This window comes from Falco rusticolus, chromosome 1 (assembly GCF_015220075.1).
Source record: "Falco rusticolus isolate bFalRus1 chromosome 1, bFalRus1.pri, whole genome shotgun sequence".
Lineage (NCBI taxonomy): Eukaryota > Metazoa > Chordata > Aves > Falconiformes > Falconidae > Falco > Falco rusticolus.
In genome coordinates this window covers 70,069,514-70,090,019 of record NC_051187.1, presented here as the reverse complement: position 1 = coordinate 70,090,019, position 20,506 = coordinate 70,069,514, and the positions used below count along the sequence as shown (strand labels likewise).

The 20,506-nt window shown below is 41.1% G+C and overlaps 1 protein-coding gene across 4 annotated transcripts in view; it reads left to right on the top strand.

Moving 5' to 3' along the window:
- Window positions 1–20,506, top strand: part of GABRB1 (gamma-aminobutyric acid type A receptor subunit beta1) — a 140,898-nt gene that overhangs the window by 98,446 nt on the left and 21,946 nt on the right. For all 4 annotated transcript variants that reach the window (XM_037383858.1, XM_037383843.1, XM_037383838.1 and 1 more), the window contains one exon: window positions 10,194–10,276. In XM_037383858.1, coding sequence (XP_037239755.1) covers window positions 10,194–10,276 — 83 coding nt within the window. The remainder of the gene's footprint in view (window positions 1–10,193; window positions 10,277–20,506) is intronic.

Genomic DNA, 20,506 nt, shown 5'->3' with positions numbered 1-20,506 from the left:
GACAACTAAAATGTGATATCCCCTTCCCCAAAATATTTTAATGCCTATAGCACCCAAGTTAAAGGTTGTCTAACTTTTTGAACACTTCTACTTGGCATTGCCTGTAGAAGTCAATGTTCTATGTGAACAACCTATAAAAAGATTTGGCCAGAATGCATACATAGCATAGCGTAAGAAATCCTGACTTCTTCCCAAGAATCAGACACCTTGAAAGGGCTGAACACGTCCTCAGTTGGATGTTATTATGCTAAGTTATGCTTTATAATGCCATGCATTTTGCAGGTGTCTACATTCAAAGATCTGGTTCATTCTGAGAACGAGTTCAGGGCGGAATACCCGTCAAGCTAGCATTTATGATATACATGGCTTTCTTTTATTGACGCCAAAACTTACTTGCAAATCACCAGCCGCTAGCTCATATCAGATTTTAAAATATGCTAAGCATGACAGCATAGTGCTAGATTTCAGTGAGGATCACTGAGTAAACCAAAGAGAACACGATGCAGGCAGTGAAGGAGTGTAACAAATCCTCCCCATCAGGTTCTCACCTCAACACCTGACATGCCATAGTCTGACCCACCTGCATACTTCCTACTAACAAGCAACTCTTTAGATTTATAGAGCTTAATAAGATATCTGGTTTTGAGAAGGAATAGTAGTTGACACTAAGTTCATGAGCTGAGGAGGAGGTGATCAGCAGGGCTGGCTAAAGGAGATCCTGCTCTCCAGGACGCAGGTGCTGGCTGGCCCCCACTCCCTGCAGCACCCTTTGACTCTGCAGCACAACAGCTCTGCGGTGAGCAGAAGACTTCTTTTGGACTAGAAATAACATTTCCTTGTGGAAAAGTGGATATTTAGCCCTGAATATCTCAGTGTTTCAGGTAACACCACTGTCCCATAGATACCTCTACCAACACAGTGGAGAGGCCAGCGTGCAGCAGCCCCAGTGCCCAAGGAGGCCATCCGCTTGTTCTTAGGCAGCACACAGCACCGTGATCACAAGGCACTGCAGCTGCACGACCTCATCAGAAAATGTGTAAGCTTCAAAGTGCTTCAGGGAATCTCTGAACCTGGGATCCTTAAAGGAAGACCAGCAGTGACCTTTTCCAGCAAAGGACCCTTCCTCATTTATAACAATAAAAGAAAAAAGAAAAAAAAAAAAAAAAAAAAAAGGGAGGGGGGCAAAGAAAGTAAAGGCAATTTGTAAGGTGGAGCAGGGAGGGGGAGAACAATCAGCAGGTGGATAACAGGTTTCAAATTCACAGTTAGTTCAAAAAAGAGCATTTACACTTGAATAGATGGTAGCACAAAGCTGATTCTCATACTGCAGTCTTTAATAGTTTGCTCACCCTGAATGGCTGGAATTGCTGGAGGTAAAGATACATGCCCGCAGCTCCTCTGCTTTGAGGTATGTATTAGCTATTTACACCTGCTTCCACTCAGCACAAAATGCCAGTGATTCAGTCTGACACCATCATAGGCTTGCTTACAAAGGCATAAATGAATCTACAGTGTGCCAGTCCAAGAGCTCCTTTTTAATTTTGCTCATCTTGCCACTGTGTATATATAAAGAAAGAATAAACGAGTTATTATTTTTTTCAGATATTTTGTGACAATATCCACATCTCATCTCTCTATGTGATCTCATGTGTCAGGCTTTTAAAAATATATGTTACCACGCACACTAAAGATGCTACAATGCACTGCACCCACTTCTACATGCCTTGGTCTATGGATCTCACAATCTCTACTGGCAAAATTTCAGGTCACATGAGTAACTCAGCAGGACTCATATAACTCATATAACTAGAGCTCTAAAGACCAAGCAGTGCCATCACTTGTGCACAGGTGCAAGTGACTAGATTAAATATTTGTGAACAGAAAACATTTCCTGGGCATACAGGACTGAAATATCATGCATACGTGTTCCTCTTTTTTTTTTTTTTTTAATCAAACTAGCTTTGTACTGCTGTAATTCTTGTAGAATACTGAACTATTTCCACCTTCTAGAGTGTATTAGAACCTGTGAAGGAAGTTAGACCTTGCTTTGCTGAGCACTACCCCAAACTCATTTATTGCACTTGCAGGCTATCCATATAAACATGCTGGGTGAGCTGGACTCGGGAAGGATCTAGGGAATGAAAGATGGACTACAAGTGGTGAGGGATAGGCCTCCACTTCAGTTGTTAATTTTACCAAAGTTCAGAACATTAAAAATTATGACAAAAGTCCAGACTGCAGGTCCATCTAGCCCATTATCTTGTCCCCAGCAATTACTAAGGACAAATGTCTTGGGAAAGGCTTAAGATGATTTCTGATTTGTTCTTTTACCTTCACCTCACCACGAAGCTACCAGCTATTCTCAGAGAGAACTCTTTTTTTATTAAGTGACAAAGACACCATTCACTGCATAGCTTTGTAAGCACAAAACCAACGTAAGAAACCAGTGCCTGGGTTATGTTAAAGAATATTAGTTGGAGTAAACTGAAATGACCACAACAGCAATACTAAGCACATGCCTACTGCTAACCAACATCTCCTGCATAAGACCTGGTGACTGTTTGGGCATACAAAGAGACATTTACAAACCATTCCTTCTCTCTTAGAAACATGTCACATTGTGTGTTAAATCAATGGTTTGCCCCTGCCTAAGACATACTGAATTAGACTCTACTGCTGAGATGGTGTCGTGGTTTAACGCTGGCAGCACGCAGCTGCTCACTCACTCCCCCTCACCCAGAGGGATGGGGAGGAGAATCGGAAAGGAAGGTAAGGGTCTTATCTCAAGGGTTGAGATAGGTAAAGCAAAAGCTGTGCAAGCAAAGCAAAGCAAGGAATTCACTCACTAATTTCCATGGCCAGGCAGGTGTTCGGCCATCCCCAGGGAAGCAGGGCTCCATCATGTGTAACCGTTACTCGGGAAGACAAACACCATGATGCCAGATGTCCCCCACTTCCTTCTTCTTCCCCCAGTTTATATACTCAGCATGACATCCCATGGTATGGAATATCCCTTTGGCTAGTTCAAGTCACCTGTCCTGGCTGTGTCCCCTCCCAGTTTCGTGTGCCCCCCCAGCCCTCTCACAGGCAGGACCAAGAAACTGAAAAGTCATTGACTTTGTATAAACATCACCCAGCAACAACTAAAACCATCAGGTCCTATCAACATTGTTCTCACATCATTGCCAAAACACAGCACTGTACTAACTACAAAGAAGAAAATTAACTCTATCCCAGCTGGAACCAGGACAGATGGACAGGAAATGTTATTTAAGAATAGCATTTTGACTTTTGCAGGTCTTCCATCTGAGGCAGAGCTCAAGCAGCAACGGCTGACCTTGGCAATTCACTGGTGCATAACACTGACAATGAAATAAGTTGACAAAATCCATTGTGTGCAAGCTCTGCCTTCCTCGGTTCTTCATCATCAACACTGTCTTCAGAGATGGTGCCATCTAACCACCTTTGGGGCCCAGCAGTGAGCCCAGCTTGAACTGATTCATGTTAAACCAACCTAACAAGAACAATAAGCAACTCGGACAAATTCTGCCTTCTTTGGGTGGGCAGCTGTTATATTGATATGACTGGGGGGAAAAGGAATGGGATAAGGAGTGTCTCAGGAGAGCTACGGAACAGCATGGCAGCTCAAGCAGGCAGCTCAGTAGCTTGTGAGAACATACATGAATTAGAAGAGCAGTAGGGAAAGTATTTTTTTTTTTTTAACATTCTTATTTCAAGCCAATGCTGTTGATTGATTTGACATCCTGTAGATTAACTTTTCATGCCTGTCATCTGCTGGGAAACAGACATTTGTATTTATACCTCGGAAAAAACCTAAATATTCCTCCTCTACATTTGACAAGTGTATTCACTCCCAGGAATGTTACTAGGTACACGGGGATAGACAATAAACTCATAACAACTTCTCCAGGTCTCAGCATGAATCCCAGTCCATTACAGCACTAGCCAGTAGTACTACTATGGTTAACTCTTCTGATTTTTTCAGTAGTATTTTTTTTTACCTGACCATAGCAGCTCTTTTCATCTTAAAAACCATGTTTCAGCCTTTGAAAGGCATTGCAGAATTTGACCACTTACCCTTTTCTTGTCGCAGCTATACTAGCTTAAGATGTTATTGCCCTTGCTGCTCATCACCTTGATGGTTACCAACCTTACTGCTTAGCTGCTTGCATTTCAGTCAGGGTTCAATGTTGGCAAGTAAAGGGGCAGACTGGAAGGAAAGGAGCATGGTGGAAGGGGAGGAGAGAGCAATAGCATCACAGACCAGCAGGAGCTGTAGGCAGAAGGCTGTCCCTGAGATGCCTTTCCATACCACCACTGTCCACAAGCCATGGAAGAGGTGGCTTCTGGGGGCATGCTTGGTCATTGCATGGGAAACAGGTCAGCTCCTGCACAGCCAGAAGCTGGCTGCCCTGTTGGTTACGGTGACTGCTGAAGCACTGCTGGCTGGCTGGCCATTTCTGCATAAAGTAATTACAACACAGTTCTAATAAACTCTTGGGAAAAGAATTGACCTAACAGTTATTTATCTGCAGTGTGTTAAATCCACATCCCTCTGCTTAATCCAAAATATAAATAACATCTTTATTTACACATATACATATACGTACACATCCATGCACATATAAATATACACCTTTTTCAGAAAGGCAGACCACAGGATTTCCACATTTAAAAACCATTTTCACTTCTTTGTGAATTTTAATCTGTATTTTGAATTTTTTTCTCAATGAAAAATAAAGATGAAGGAGAGGCAAACCAAGAAAACACCAGTTCAGGTTATCAACAAAACACAGGAGAAAGCCCCTAGTATGACACATTTTTCCTAGCCTCGTCTTCGTGTGACTTAAGTAGAACAGGTCACTTTACCTGATATAATAAAGGTCACTGGGTGCTTCTCATGCTAGACCCAGTTCTCAGCTGCTTACAGCTTCAACTCTTTGAGCTGTATATTTATCTGTAGATGTCTTCCTCAAGATGTTTTTTATTTTTTCGTGTTTATGCAAGTCTACTGTTTCTCTGAGCAACATGGAAAGGAAATGTGTGTTACACTCGCTAACTTAAATCCATACAAAAGCTTTCCTTATAAACCTGAGTCTTATCTCAAAGTATGTAGTCTACAGCAGTGACCTAGCAGTTGGCAGCTTGTCTCCAAGGTAGAGTCAAAGATATATTTCCTACTGATTTTGTGGAGAAAAAAAAAAAAAAAAAGATAAAGGAAAAAAAATTAGTCATATTATAATCATTTTCCAGTCTAAAAAATTGGTTTACACATGCTGTTGTACTCATATCTAAAACTAAGTATCTAAATCTTTTACTGCATCTGGTTCAGGACCCAATATTCCAATTTTCTCTCAACTTCTCATGAGATCTGTGAAAGCATCATTATTTAATCACGTATTGGCCCTTCCCAATTTTACTAACACTTGTAACTTCTTTTGTAATAGAATTTGACCAGACAAGCAATACACAGACTGTTGAACACAAATTTCCCAAGTACACACTACACTGTAAAATACACAACATCAACACAAATAATGCTAATGCTTAAATGTACATCTTGTAAGTAGGCTTTTCCAAGCACTGTAAGTTGGGCATGTTTGCAGGTTGAGAGTTGACATTTTCTCCCAGGGTCAAGCACTCACACTTTCCTTGGAAATTTAGTGTCAGCTGGCATGACAACCGTAAATCCTGTACATGGTTTGGACAGAGAAAAAAATATGCAGATTAAATGTACCTTTTTTTGCCTTCCTCTATTCCTTCAGTAACTCTCCTACAAGACATCCTATTAGATCTTAAACATCAGGATTCTTCCAAGTTCCAGAAAAAAATGCTGATTACACTGAGAACATGGGACTGGGTTCTGATGTCAAACAGTGGCTATGGGATTAATTTCGCTGATACCACTGAAGTTAAATTAACACCGATTTAATAAAAACAGTGTTTTACCTGGGGTATGAAAGTCTACTTCCAGTGTGCACCAGAGCCCCAGCTCTGCAGTGATGAAGAGAAGTTATTCTTTATTTGATTTGAAGATTTTATTGTGCTTTTAAGGAAAAAAAGTGGGTCCACCCCAGTTCATATCTTCATATACATTTATAATTCACGCTCTGTTGACTGAGAGAAAAAGAACCAACATATTGAAATTTGATACCTGTCCTCCAAACAGAGGAAACAATTCACTACAGATCTTGCATTGTTTAGCTCTGATCACCTCCACATTTAGTTGTCATTGCTGTCTTAAATATTTCTTCTCTTCTTCAAGAATTGAGGAACAGATTTTTGACAGCATTTGGTGAAATACTCTAAATACTGAACCACAGCTCCACTTCCTGCACTCATTCTGAACTTGCTTTAACTGCTCACTGATGACTTAACCCAAAATATTAAACTTTACCATTTGTTCCTGCAAGACCTGCTGCCTCTGACAGTATTACATAAGGACTTCAGTTTTGCAGATACTGGATATCAATGTTTTATATAATTTTATTTTTGGAAAAAAGAACTTGATTATACAGTAAGAATATGGTATTTAGAGATTCAGACATCAAAATAAAAGCTAAGCGGTTCATCAGATAACTTGAAACACAAGCAACAATTAAAAAAATAATAATTTTGCTTTTTTGCAGATATTTGTCTTGCCTGTTAGCCATTCAGAGTTCACTCAAGCCCAGAATGTCTGAGTATTGACATGAATGAAATTAAGTAGCACAATGATATATTTCCACCTAACTACTTGTACTCTTTGCAAAATCCCATTTTTATTTGTATTCAAAAGAATCTAAAGACTGTAAGGATAGTAGGGCAAAAGACACTGTACAAACAAAATATATTAGCCCCAACACTGGAACTTAAAACATATTATGAGAATGGAAAGTCTGGAAGAAACATATCTTACTCTGGGATATAAATAGCTCTGCTTCAAGTGTAAGATTAGTCCTCCACTAAAACTTTTACAAAGCCCCATCATATTCCACCATTGCCAGAAACTGCTTGTGCCCAGAGACTTTCAGCAGTAATCCTCTTGGACACAGATTTATTGCAGCTTTGCCCTGTCTTCAGGCTATTGCATTCCCCTTCCTGCCATTACACCCTTGTATTCCACATTTGAATGTCAGTTTTAAGCTTCTGGTGCTTGTGCAAGCCATCAGTTAACTCTCCACTGTGAGCATTGGCTCACACACACACTCACTCAGAGCACAGACAGTAACAGGTTTGGGATTATACTCTATTTATAATACAAGATTTGATTTTTGTAATCGAGACAGCAATTACTATGATTGCGTCTGGGTTTAATTTATCTCCTTAAACAGATTTGTGGTTATCCAGAGCACAATGCATTAAAAATTTTACACAGCTGAGATCTATCATGAGAGAGAAAGAAATGCTTGAAAGGCAGGTTTATGAACTACAGGTAATGCATGTTACCAGATCCTGAAGCACTCCTACTGCAGTCATAGGTAGCTATTTTCAAGGAAGCCTAAGACTCCCAATAAAGTTTAAGCAGCAGGGACACTGTACCACTTCCAAAGCTGTGGGTCTGCAACCGAAGTAGGATCCTTTCTCCTGCTGCTGGAAGCTACCCCTCCACCGCCTGCTTGGCAATAGTCTCCAGTTGGCCTTCCCATCTCATGCTGTGCGGCTCTCACCTCTGCAGACTTCAGCAAAAACCCTGTCACTCCCCTTTTCCTTGGGAGCAGCTGCTTGCTGTTGCACCGGAGGAGCCACAGCAGCATTCAGCACTGCTGCTAAGGGGTTAAAAGACTCACGAGGGGGATAGCTGCTCCCCACCACCACCTTTGACTTTCCCCAAAGTATGGAGACTGACCCCAAAATACAGAGGCCCTATAGGATATGCAAAACAGACCTGAGGGAAGCAGAGAACATAAATTAAATGCTTCTGGTTTACCTTTCCTTGTGGGATAGAGACAAGGAGTGATTTAACAAGGATGAGAAATTACCAATGGGCAGGCTAAGCAGATTTGGATCACTTACTGCTGCTAGAAACTGATACTAAGGGTTTCTTACCTTTTTTCTGCATAACCCAAGTATTTACTTCCAGATCCCACCTGAAATTAGCAGTGCAGTGTCTTAGCCACACGTACATTCATATTAGTTCTTGGATTGTAGTACGGATCAGACACACCAAACCAACCAGCGTGCCAAAACCTGCACAAATAGTGAGAAGACAGTACAGTTGACAGAATTACAACGTCAGGAAAAAATAATTATGTGGAATATTTAAATCACAAGTATACAACAATTGCATTATTTACTACTGCAAAATTAATTTGCATTGATTATATAAAGAATAAGAACTTGTATTGCTTAGGTAACTTATGTAGGATATGCAGAACTGCAGATGGCAGCAGTACAGAGACACTGGCCATCAGGAAACAGCAAGCCACTGCAACTCTGTGATCTGGGAAACACTGTCAACCTCTAATTCCATACACACTTAAATAAATCTGGTTGATGTAAGTGAACAAAATTACCATAAAGGCTGATTATTAATTGGAAACAAACATTACCCTATGAAACCTTCATTAAAAAGCATTTAAGTGTGACTAATGTTAGTATAGAGTTATGTATGATCTTAAGCACTATCAAGTAGGTGCCTGACAAATGATTACTGTGTGTCTCCTCAGTGCCTCTCAGTAAGATATATTTGGTACATGGCTAAACTAAACAAGATCCTACCTCTGCTGAAGCCTTCAACATTTCCCATGACAAATGCAAAACCCATTAAGATATATGCAATTCACTTCAATGTAACAAAAATCAGCCTGAGGAAAAGCATAAATATATCATTTCCATGGTGCTTTACACAGTATTCTAGAGTAGTTTCATGGATGGGTTCCCATAACAGCACTAGCTAGATGGTCCTTACACACAGGTAGACAGGCAGATTTTGTAGACTTAGGATAATCTGAAGCATGTCACAGTAATGAAGCATGTGGCATTTTTCTTCTTTTAATTCTGTCAGTTCTATGACAGCAAGGATTATCATCCCCATACATGAGCATGTAAGTGTGCTTGACTTTCACCCCATCAAAAGTAAAATCTCCAGATGTGTTCCTGTGACATTAATTAGCATAGAACTGGAACACATCCAGATCAAGGCAAGATCTGCCTTTCTCAGGTAAAAATTTTTGGAGAGGGAGAGACACAAAAAAAATTAGAGGCTAAGTTTGCCCATTCACAACTTCAGAAGTTGTATAACACTTAAGAAGCCATCTATCACCAAAAAAAAGGCAAATGCGGGTAATAACCCACTTTTGTGAGTTTGAAAGCACCACTATGAGTGCCTTTCTTAAAGGGATTTTCAAAAGAAGCTATAATTTGACCCCTGTCCTAACACAGCCACTTACCTTCCTCCCAGGTACCACAGGCCTGTCAGCAAGCATTTGCTTAGATATTCTGTGATTTTCAGTCCAACAAAAGGAGAAGGACTGCCTTGCAAAAAGTCTTAGGCTATGGTGAATACCTTCAGGGACGAAATACCAACTTACATGCTCCTCTAGAAGGAGCAAGGATGGGGAAGATCCTGCCTACATCATAGCTACTCTCAATGTTCTTTAAGTAACCACCATACAATGTTGTATTTCACAAGTGTTTGATTGCATCATGCCATTTTTAAGAGGTGATGTTCAGTTATCAGTTAATGATAAACTGATTATGAAACCTTAAAAATAATGAATCAAATATAACCAACATTTCCACAGCTCAGGTGAAAATGCACATACCTATCAGACAAAATCGAAAGAGTAGCAGGTGACAACAAAATGAAAAAAGAAAACTATCAGCAGTACAAGCTATAAATAAAGCAATTTGAAGATGTCTGAATGAAGAACATTAAAAAACAGATGTCCAAGTAGAAATCTCTCTAATTGTTCTTCAAAACACTGTACACTTGCACATAAAGTTTTCAGTCAAAATCCTGCTTTGCAGTATTCACCATATGCTCTGATGCTTTATACTTTAACCAATATAGTGTGCTGTATAAATTATTTAATCATATAAATACAAGCTATGTAAAGCCTGTATTCCAGGAATCCCTGTGCATAACCATTCTGTATTTAAACAAAGAGAGAAGCCACTACAGAAAATCTTGCCTTCTCAAACAAGTAAAATGTGGTTTCAGTATATTTTTTTTCACCCTCCTCTTGCAGGATCACAACAACAGCTGCTTGCATGATGGATCTACGCAGATACCCTCTGGATGAACAAAACTGCACACTAGAAATTGAAAGCTGTAAGTTACTGGAGGGAGAGGGTTGGCCAAATGACAGCTGTGGATTGAAAGACGTTCACAGGTTAGGTACGACAGGAACAAGTTATTCAAATACGCTGTGTCCAGTGGGCTTGCACACTGAACATATCCAACATATTTCTGTAATACATAAGCCAAAGTATGTTTAATTCACAATATTGGTTGATCCAAGCTTGTAAAATGTCTTTTTAAATCTCTCATCAAAGAGAGAAGAGTATTTCTTGATGGTCAGAGGACAGCAACCAAGCACTGTCCCTCTTCAGTGCCTAATCAGCCGCAGAACCTGAATTAATTACTTCACCTCAGTGCGTTCATCTCTAACATCAAGGTTAACATCTGCCCCACATGGTGGTGGCAGGACTGATCAATTGCTCTTACCAAAACACTTGGAGGTTAAAAAAGGAAATAACTTGATCCTTCAGCACTAAGGTTAATGAGAGCTTTGCCATTGTCATCCACGAGCGCAGGATCAAGGCATGCACTTGCAAATTTTTACCATTAAGATAGTCTATCTTTTATAAACTTAGCCTTTAGAGAAATGCCTACCAAGGTTTTTGAAAAGAATTTTTATTCTGTCGTTGGTCAAACCAGCTGCTGCCACTGACCACAGAGCAGTCTGTCTAAACAAACTGGTTAAGACTACATAGAGTCCAAAGCAAAATAATGCAGCAGTTTTCTAAGAATTTCCATTTTTCACATTACAACCACTGCACTGTTAGAGTTAAGCGATCTGTATGAGGTTCTAGAAAGGATTAACAGATTTCCCCAAATGAAGTACTTTGGTTCAATTACTGAAGAGAAAGAATGATTTTAGCATTTGAACCTCTGCTTTGATGGATAGACTGAAGTGTTAAATAAACAGAGAAACAAGCTGATCCAGAATTAACCAAAATAATTTCCTAATACCAATGCCATCAACAAAAGTGATGATTTCATTGTTTGTAGCATATCCCATTCAAGGAACTACAATTTCTCAGAAGTCCAGTATGTACAGATTTTGCTGTGGACTGAAGAGCGGTTAAATTCCGCAAAACCTCACAGCACCAATTTTCAAAATTATTCCATTAGTCTTCCATTGCTTAGATTTGACAAATAAAAACATTTTCACAGTGTCAAAACAATGGAATATTCACATATAAAATGTTTAATAGTATAGTAACACAAATATAAAACAAATAAGTCTAAGCCAAAGAAGACACTCACTTTGAACCTTAGAAAATATTGCTGGGAAAGATTTCAGTTTATTCTGAACTGCAGAGGTTTTCATCAGTTGTGTATACATAAATGTAATATATCTCAACATACCTGTGAGGTGGTGATTGCCAGGCACTGAAAAAAAGCATACAGTCAGTCTAGAGCACTGCACTAATGAGAGACAAGATGGGCTCTCAGCCCAATGTTTATACTTATTATTATTTCTACTTGATGGCACCAGAAAGATGCCTTATTTAAAGCACTGAAATGGGTACATACCATCAAAATTACTCTCCATAATGAATTATTTTGTTTCTTTGTAAGCACATAATCAATATCAGCCTTAATATAAGTCAGTGGAGGTGCAGCTTCTCATTCAGATTTTAAATTGCTTGGCAAGCACCTTGAAACGTTTCCCCACAAATTATTTGCTTTTGCTCCTTTTCACAGAATGTCATGTTATAGCGATTTTAGAAATTCTCTGCCAGGTTGAGAACAACAAACCTTTTATTCCAGCAGCAAAATATTTCAATCAAGTAAACATTAACAGTAGGCTTAAGCAAATTATTTTTACTGGAGAGCATTGTCTGAACAGAACCTGGTCATTTATTTCATTAGAGATTTAAAAATGGTGGCTTTTATTTTGAAGATCCTAGTGTTTTAGCACTGCAGGCAGACATCTCAGAAGGAAAAACAGGGAGACAGTGTTGTCAAGGTTCCCCATGAAGCACCTCAGTAGCCGCAGTCCCGAGTCACCACAACAGCTTGTTGTCTGTTACCATTCAACATGCACAAGGAAGTCTCTGGAAGGACATACTGGTGATGCACCATATTAAACCCCCTCAACAGATGCAGTAGCATGGCAAGCTGGGCCAAGTCAATGTGCATGTAATGAATACTTGTGTCAGACCAGCATGTATTGCCTTTCCCCGTACATCTGCTTGCAGTCAGCCTGCCTGTATCTGCATTGCTCTGAGTTTACTGAAGCACCACAAACCCACAGCCCTGTGTATGAACACATAGGCAGCCATTCTCTTCTCGATCCCGAGAAGCAGGGACTGTAGGCGATTGTAACTTCCCTTTTCAGTGCTGCCCATCACCCTACTGATCTCCCCAGTTACTTTCTGCTAGTGCAAAACTCTGTCTGAGTATCATAATCCACCACTTTATGGGACCTACAGAGGCACTCGTTAAACCCCATGGTTGTCTCACACATCCCTGGGCTTTTCAGCTCCCTGTCTTTTTTGTCACAAAACAGCTCTCTTTATGTTGCTTGCTGCTGCTTGGCTCATCTTCTGGCTTAAACTTAATAAGGCATGCAACGGATTTATGAGAATGAGTCATATCTTGATTTTCAAAATAAAGCACATAACACATCTCTTCAGTAACTCTTCTGCCCGGACAGCAGAGGAAATGGGTATCTATTCAGTACCACAGCAACCAAAATGTTGCCTTCATACTGAATTCATACCTGAATTTATTTGCTGGGAGATAGTTGAAGTCTCCAGCCCAATCATGACTGAAGCTGATCAAAGCACATGAGCATTTATACGCTGGCAGCCCAGATAATGAAACCAGACTGACACTTGGCTGGCTCATATGTCTTTATTCACAAGCTTTCACATAAATGAAGCTTTTTAGGGGTGAATGCTTGGTGAAAATGGACTTACTACTACTACTGAGACCTCATCAAGAATCAAAATTAGCATCAGATGGAATAAGCAATTAAAATGCAAACACAATCAGGGATGAAAGAATACCGTGTCACCCATGTGACCAGTCACACATCCCCAGAAGAAAATTGCATTTCAGACCTTTTGAACACTTTCTATAAATATTTCATGTCCCCAAAGACATATATATATATATATATATATATATATATGTTGATACGTTAATGCTTGTTGAGCTGATCCAAAGAAATCAAAAAATCTTTATTCACAATTTGTCAACAGGTCAAAATCGCAGAGTGCATTACTTCTCATGAGTATTTAGATCAGTTCTACTAAGAATTCGGTGATTTTCCAAATGCACAAACGTGCTTACCTGCTAATAAAAGCCCACAGGTAGTAGATGTGTCAGGAGTGCTGACATCTTTGACAATTCTCCCCCTAAAATATACCTTCTAATACACCACAGCTTTTCTCCTCTGCATCTTGATAATTATTGATCATACCTGGGAGAAGAACAGAGTTCTGAAGGGCAGGCTGCTTACTTCTTTCTTAGGCATTTGAGTTCAAGCCAGCTGTCCTGAGTACCCTGCACTTAGTAGTACCATTAATCCCCTTGAAAGCTACCAGGGGGCAGAGCGGAGAGGGTGAATAAAGAGGCAGTAACTGTGTCCACTGCCTCTCTGATCACACCACATTCATCAGGCATGTGATGTTTTCTTCCATGTTTGTGAGATTTCCACCCTCAACATCTCCTTCCAGCTCCTGCATCATACTTCAGCTATTCAGCTTTCTGTTTCTTCACAGAGATAGGATGAAAATCAAAATGTTAACATTTTCTTAGTTTTAAAATATCCCTTTGAAAGAAAGGCTTATCTGCCTTAATTTTGGGAGAGACAGGAATTAAATAATCCCCAGAGTGGAACTGTTCCTTAATAAAAGGGCCAGAGAAGACAGTGCTGTAATCACTACACAATCCTGGAACTGCCCTGTGTAAAAGCAAGCAGCATCCCTCACAGCTAGACAGATACTGTGCACGATGTGTACTGCCAGACCATTTTCAAAGCACTGGAAAGTGGTTTTGTTCATTTTTATACTGAGCATGGTTATATGGTTTAAGCCATATGGCACCAGCTTCCAGAGCAATACCGGTCAAGGAAACCATCACTGAACAATAATCCCTGCTTTGAGGAGATGTGCTCTAAATTGCCACTGCCACTGACTTTCTTCTGCTGCTGCCTACAGTCTTCTAGGCTTCAGCAGGAATATAAATAACAGTAACACTGACTTTCTTTAATCCTAACTTTGTTTCTTAATGTCATTTTTGTCCTTGGTGCTGCCAATAATCATGCAAGCTTGAGACTTGTAGAAAGAAAACAATGAGTGGAGCTGGATGCATAAACAGCAAAAAGACCTGTATGGACATGTAAATCTCTGCAATACTAAAAGTCCTAAATCTAGTAGCTCTCAGCAGCATGTAATTTGACGTAGAAGTAACATTTTCCAACTTAAATGATTTTATGATTCTATGTCTGATCTTTAGCTGGTGAAAACTGGCATGGCTCCATTTTTGTCAATTAAAGCACCACAACTCACACTGAGAATCTTTTCTATCTTTTTTCTTAGTTGTTCCAAATGGATGGCCCTTTCCTCAGCCTCACCCTTTAAATTAGATCTAATCAGCAGAAACACTGTAAATTGACTCGGAAATTAAGATACATGTTTATGAGGAGTTTTCAATGCCTGTAGAAAATGCACACGTCAATTTGGAATTTAAGCAAAAAGATAAAGGGTGAATAATACACCAAGTCAAAGGTCTATATGGGCATGTAGAATATCTATCCTGCATTTAAGCCATGTAGTTATTAAACTGATCTTCGCTATCCTGCAGATGTAAATGCATGGCTGATAGGGAGGTGGATACCAGCAGGTGCAATCACAAGCGGTATGACTGTGCAGAAACAGCAAGCAAAAGCCTGACAGTTAAACCAATGCTGAGACACAAGACCATGAACAAGAATGGATCATGTGCTTCACACTATTGTTAAACTCTCCCCAAAACACTGAACTTTATGAGCTTTGTGTTCTTCTAATCCCGTGTACAAGGACGCTAGGACTGCAAGTGGTTCCCTGAATAGCATCCTTCGGAAAGCATGCCGGTTAACAGATTTTACGCTCAGATTCACAAGCGTTATGTTCTGCACCATCCTGTCTCCTTGTGTTTGAAGCCCTGCCTGCTTCCTCAGTTCAGTCTTGCTTATTTACCCAGGGTCAGCCTGTGGCTGGACTGTGCTTGAGTGTGAGGCCAGAAAGTTGCTGCAAACACTGTCCCCTCTCCCCGCCCCGCTCCCTCTCAACAGGAGAGCTGCAGCATCTCCTTTGTCTCTAAAGGGTGACAAGAAGGTGGCATCTGAGCGATTCCTCTCCCTGTCCCAGGGTGCTTCCCCACCTCTAAACCATGCAAGCTGGAGACACATTTTCCCCTCCAAAAGCTCAGTGCTCCCCAGTGCACCCACAATAGGTGCGCAGCTCTGTAGCACACCAATACTGTAGCACACACAGCCTGGCCCTCTCTTGAGTTCCCCTGTGTTTTCAAGGGAAACTTACTCCTACGGCAGCAGCGTGCTCCAGAGGAACCAGGCAGTCCCACAGATGAACTGCTCTTAACCTGCTCAAAGAATAGATTAACATAGCACTATTTGTGAACAGAAAGGCAGTGAGTCATTACACCTCACAGGGATGACATGGAAATTAGCCAAATTCCTGAAACCAATCCCTGCAAATCTAAACTGCTGGAATTTTTCCTTAATAATACTTACCAGCAAGTAATATAAGGCACTGCAAATAGCACAAAACAACTGTGCTACACAGGAATGGGAAAAGAGCACAAAACATCAAATGCTGCCCTATTATCAAACCTTTCCAGCAGAGCAGCCAATGCAGAGATAACATGTGCCTATATTGAGCCAGCAGATTATTTCATTAAAAAATTACATTTCCAGCTTTCCCAAAGCTATCTTACAGGACTGCAAAAGCTATGTATGCACAGGTGACAACCAGAGAAATGTATACATTTAGGAGGAGAGCATTTTGGCTGCACATGTTCCTTCACACAGATTTTCACAGCTTTGCTCAAGCAGTTCACCTTATTCCAAATTCTGCAGCAGCAGATGGGAGACCATATCAGAGACTTTACACCTGTTTCAGTGTATAAAACTGTGATGGCCACTGGAAACTTCTATGTATTAAATCAAGGGATTTTACAAGTGGAACTGCTTCATCAGCGGAGCTAGAATCTGTAACAATCCATTTCTCACAGATTAGCATATACTGGGACAGAGGAGACTTAATACTTGGCTGGAGGTTACCCAGACTGCTTGGCACTCTTACGTGAGTTCTGATGGATGTCAGCTTGGCAATTTAAGATGTTAAATCCCCCAGCTGTTAGTTCTGCTGTACCAGGTAGCCTCTGGCAAGGACTACAACTGCTATGGCAGTTCACAACCCAGTGCCTTGGCACAAGCCCACTGTCCCCGGCAGCAGCTGCGGCAGGCTCTGGACCAGCATGGGTGAGATGCAGAGACACATCTCAGCTAATAAAGCAGCAGACAGAAGGAGAGGGCAAACCACCAGGCACAGTAGCATCAAACTGCTGCAGCTAAATCACCCAGTGCTTGTCTGTTAGAGACTTCCGAGTGCACAAGCTGCCCCACTCTAGTATCCTTCATTACAAATACAAGTGCTGACCTCACCGCACCACCTAGAAAATAGGACGGGGTGCCGTTATTACTTTGATAGTCTTTGTCCCTTTGAAGTCACCAGTATCACAATCACGGTGTGACCTTGTGGACTAAGCTTGCACCTGGCTTTCACTCAGCAGAAAAAAAGTGTTGTGCCAACAGTACCAGTCTGACACCAAGTTATATCCCTGTTTGGGGTTTCTCTTCCAGCATCCCCCAAGCTTAAGTGAAACATGTTCCACTGTCACAGGAGAGGGAGGGCCAGGCTGCACTCCGATTTGGCAAAGTTATTTACTTCTTGGCAAGCGACTATGTGTTTTACAACAGGTCTGAGCAGATTATCAGAACTGTCCCTTTGGTCTCAAAAATCTGTGTCTCTATGACAACTGTAATGCTGCAGCATGATTCAGGGATCAAGACTGCAACACTGAACCATGCCTTAGCCTTGTCAGCAGCACTCTTAGAAACCGCTCCACTTGTGTGGGTGAGCTGAACAAGCCCACAGAAACCTGAACAGAACAAGTTGGGGAAAAGAGGAAGATTTATTTCATCAGCTACAGTGTAGAAAATGGTGATTCTGCCTTGACTCCATTGTTTTTATGGCTGTCCCTACTTACTATAGAAGTAGACCTAACACTAAATATCTGTAATGCTTTGATGAAAGTGCAACCAACCTGAAGTGATATTGCAGTGAATCGGTAAAATACTCCACTTGAACCTCTACATAGTTTGTTGCCAGAAAAAACAACTGTGTTCATACCTAAACATTCATTATCACCTCTGTTGGCACAGAGTGGTCTGACAGAATGAGATTTGAACAGATTTATCACAGCTCCCTGCTTGAGACAAGATTGCATTGATCCAGGGTATGATTGCATTTGAACTACCAAGGATGTAAGAGCCTACACCTCAAACAAAAAGAGCTATTTTTATTAGAGATGACAAGCCTGTCTTAAATCCAAGATTTGCCAGACAGCTTTTCCTTTGCCTGTCTGCAGGCACCAGATATCTAGTAATTTATTCATGCCTGGCAATAAAAATTCACTAATGAATACAACTGTGCTGGTACCTGAGGCAGCAGGAGCTTTGAGCTGGATCCACTCATGCCTTTTCCCTGCAGTATCCAGAACGACTAAAAGGGCATCTGGTCTCATCCTGCTTCTTCTCACCAAGCATATCAAATTGCTTCCACAGAAGGCATAATTTCTGCCCTTCCAAAGGAGCTCGCTGCTCAGAGTATTCTAAAAACCGGTTGCAAGGCCCCTTCCCAGTTAAAAAAAAGGCTGGAAGGATGCTCAGCTATATGCCCTTTTTAAGAGATTCCACCTTTCTGATGTTCCTAATGAGGGCAGCTCCCACTCCTCACAGTTGCTTAGGTTCTGCCACATCTGTAAATTAAGAACTTCTGCCACTTACCCGCCTGTCAGACTTCACCTGCTCCCCCATGAGACCTGTCAGCTATAAACCTGTGTCCCAGCATGTGTTGCTTCCCCCAGGCCGTGCAAACCTTGAGGGAAAAAACCCCACCTTGTTTTCTCCACTTTGACTTGTCTCTGGTTATCACAGTGTAGCACTGGGAATAAAAGCTCTCTTCAGCTTCTCACCAGTTCCTTTAACTGCTCTAAAATACACACTCGGCCTTAAATTTATTTCAAACTTGGTGGACCACAAAGAGAGAAAGCGAAGTATCTGTTCCAATACTCAGATCACTCAAACAGTGTGATCTTTCTGAGATGATTAACTATCTGCATGCAAAAGGCAGAAGAGTTCCTGCCTGGCCATCTTGACTTAATCTGCCAGCTATAAGTGATCAGAGGTTCTTAGCATTTCATCTCATTCACAGCATTCACAATGTGGGTCTCCATCCATGCCACCTTCTGTACTCCCACTGCTGCCGGCTCTATGACATGCATAAAATGCTCTATTTCAGAAGGACGCTGCCAAGGATCAAATGCCATATTCAAGCAGCTAGCTGCCACAAACCCTAGCAAAAGAACAGCTAACACCAGTAAAACAGAAAAGCACACTTTATCATAGCACACTCATTAAACAAGCAAGACGGTACCACAGGAAACATCCCAGCAAGAGCAGGAACAGAGACCAGCACACGCAGGCTGCTGGTGTGATCCCATATACTGCCCATTGGGACATCAAAGTGACTACTCTCTGGGCAACATATTTTGCAATTTGAAACACACTTCGATAACTTCTAAAGACATTCAGATAATACACCCTAGGTCACTCCACATGCCTTATGCAGAATACACACACTGAGCTCGTGTCACTGCAAATTCACTCTCAGGATTGCCCATGCAGACTCTGCATGCACACAGCAATCTGTAGATGCACATTAACTTTTGACACAGCTGAAATGCCATCCTTCTGAGCTGCAGAGAACATGCTGGCAGCAAAACAGGAGTGGTTTTAAAGTCATGGCATCAGCATCCACAGCAGCAGATTTAAACATCACAGGGACAGAAAGACTAGCACAAAGCTGTGGAGCTGAGCAAGTTGTTTTTCAGATACTCCGAGAGGCAGATTCACAAATAGCTTGTTGATATTGAAACTGAGAAATTAGCCAATTACGACTGTGATTCATTTTTTTCACATCAAAAATTGAAACGCATTTTTGGCTCTGTTTAAGTCATTCCTTACCACTCATCTTTTAAGTCAGTCACTAAGCTAAAATAATTCTTCACAGTACACTAGTGTTAAGCCACAGCAGCTGCTCTGTTTCCACACTTTGGAAAGATTTCTTTTCCCAAAGGACTATAAACCAGTTATTTTACTTTCACAATGTATTTTTACACTGCATACAAATTTGGAAGTTACTCAGATGCTGATGGTATAGTCTATATGACTTTCCCTTTTTATTTTCAAAAAGATGGATAACTTGTGTCTATATGGATGCATACGTTTTGATAGCAAGTACTTGACACTTGATGATTTCAGTGCACAGCACATGAAGGTAGCCAAGTCACCTGTCTGGTATATCTTAAGCACTTTTGTGTTGCACACAGAGGAATGCAGAGTTATTCTCACCGACTGCTCTTCTCTTTTTAACGCCATCCCGGTAGCCTCCGAGGTACCAATACAGGGCCTGGGCTGTCCCCCGGTGACCACAGTGGACATGAAAGCTGGGGTCAAGTCGCTTCCCAGCACAGACTCACCAGGTCTCAATCTTCAGCCTCTGACAGCCCCCAGGCCACGGGAACAGCAAAAGGAAAAGCTGGGCTGCCTTTTCAAAAATAAGGCTTTGTTTAGAGAAGGGGCTGACTTCTCTGGAAACAGCTGTGCTCTTAAATGAGTCTGTATTGCTGCAGTCAGAGCAGCAGGGGAAAAAAACCTCTGCACCTGGTCATATCACATTTTTTGGAAGAGCTGGCATATTTTGCTTTGCGATAATGCAGTTGTCCTAGGATGTAACAGCCGTAAGTAGAGTTTATGTATTTACTTGTCTTCTGCCAAGGTGTGAATTGCCGTATAAAACAAGCAAAATCCAAAACAAATTAGAAGATACTGGTATCATCGATTCACTTCAATTTGTGTGAATGAACCCTTGCCCCAAAGGCATCCGAGTTTACAGATATTATAAAACTTGAGAAATT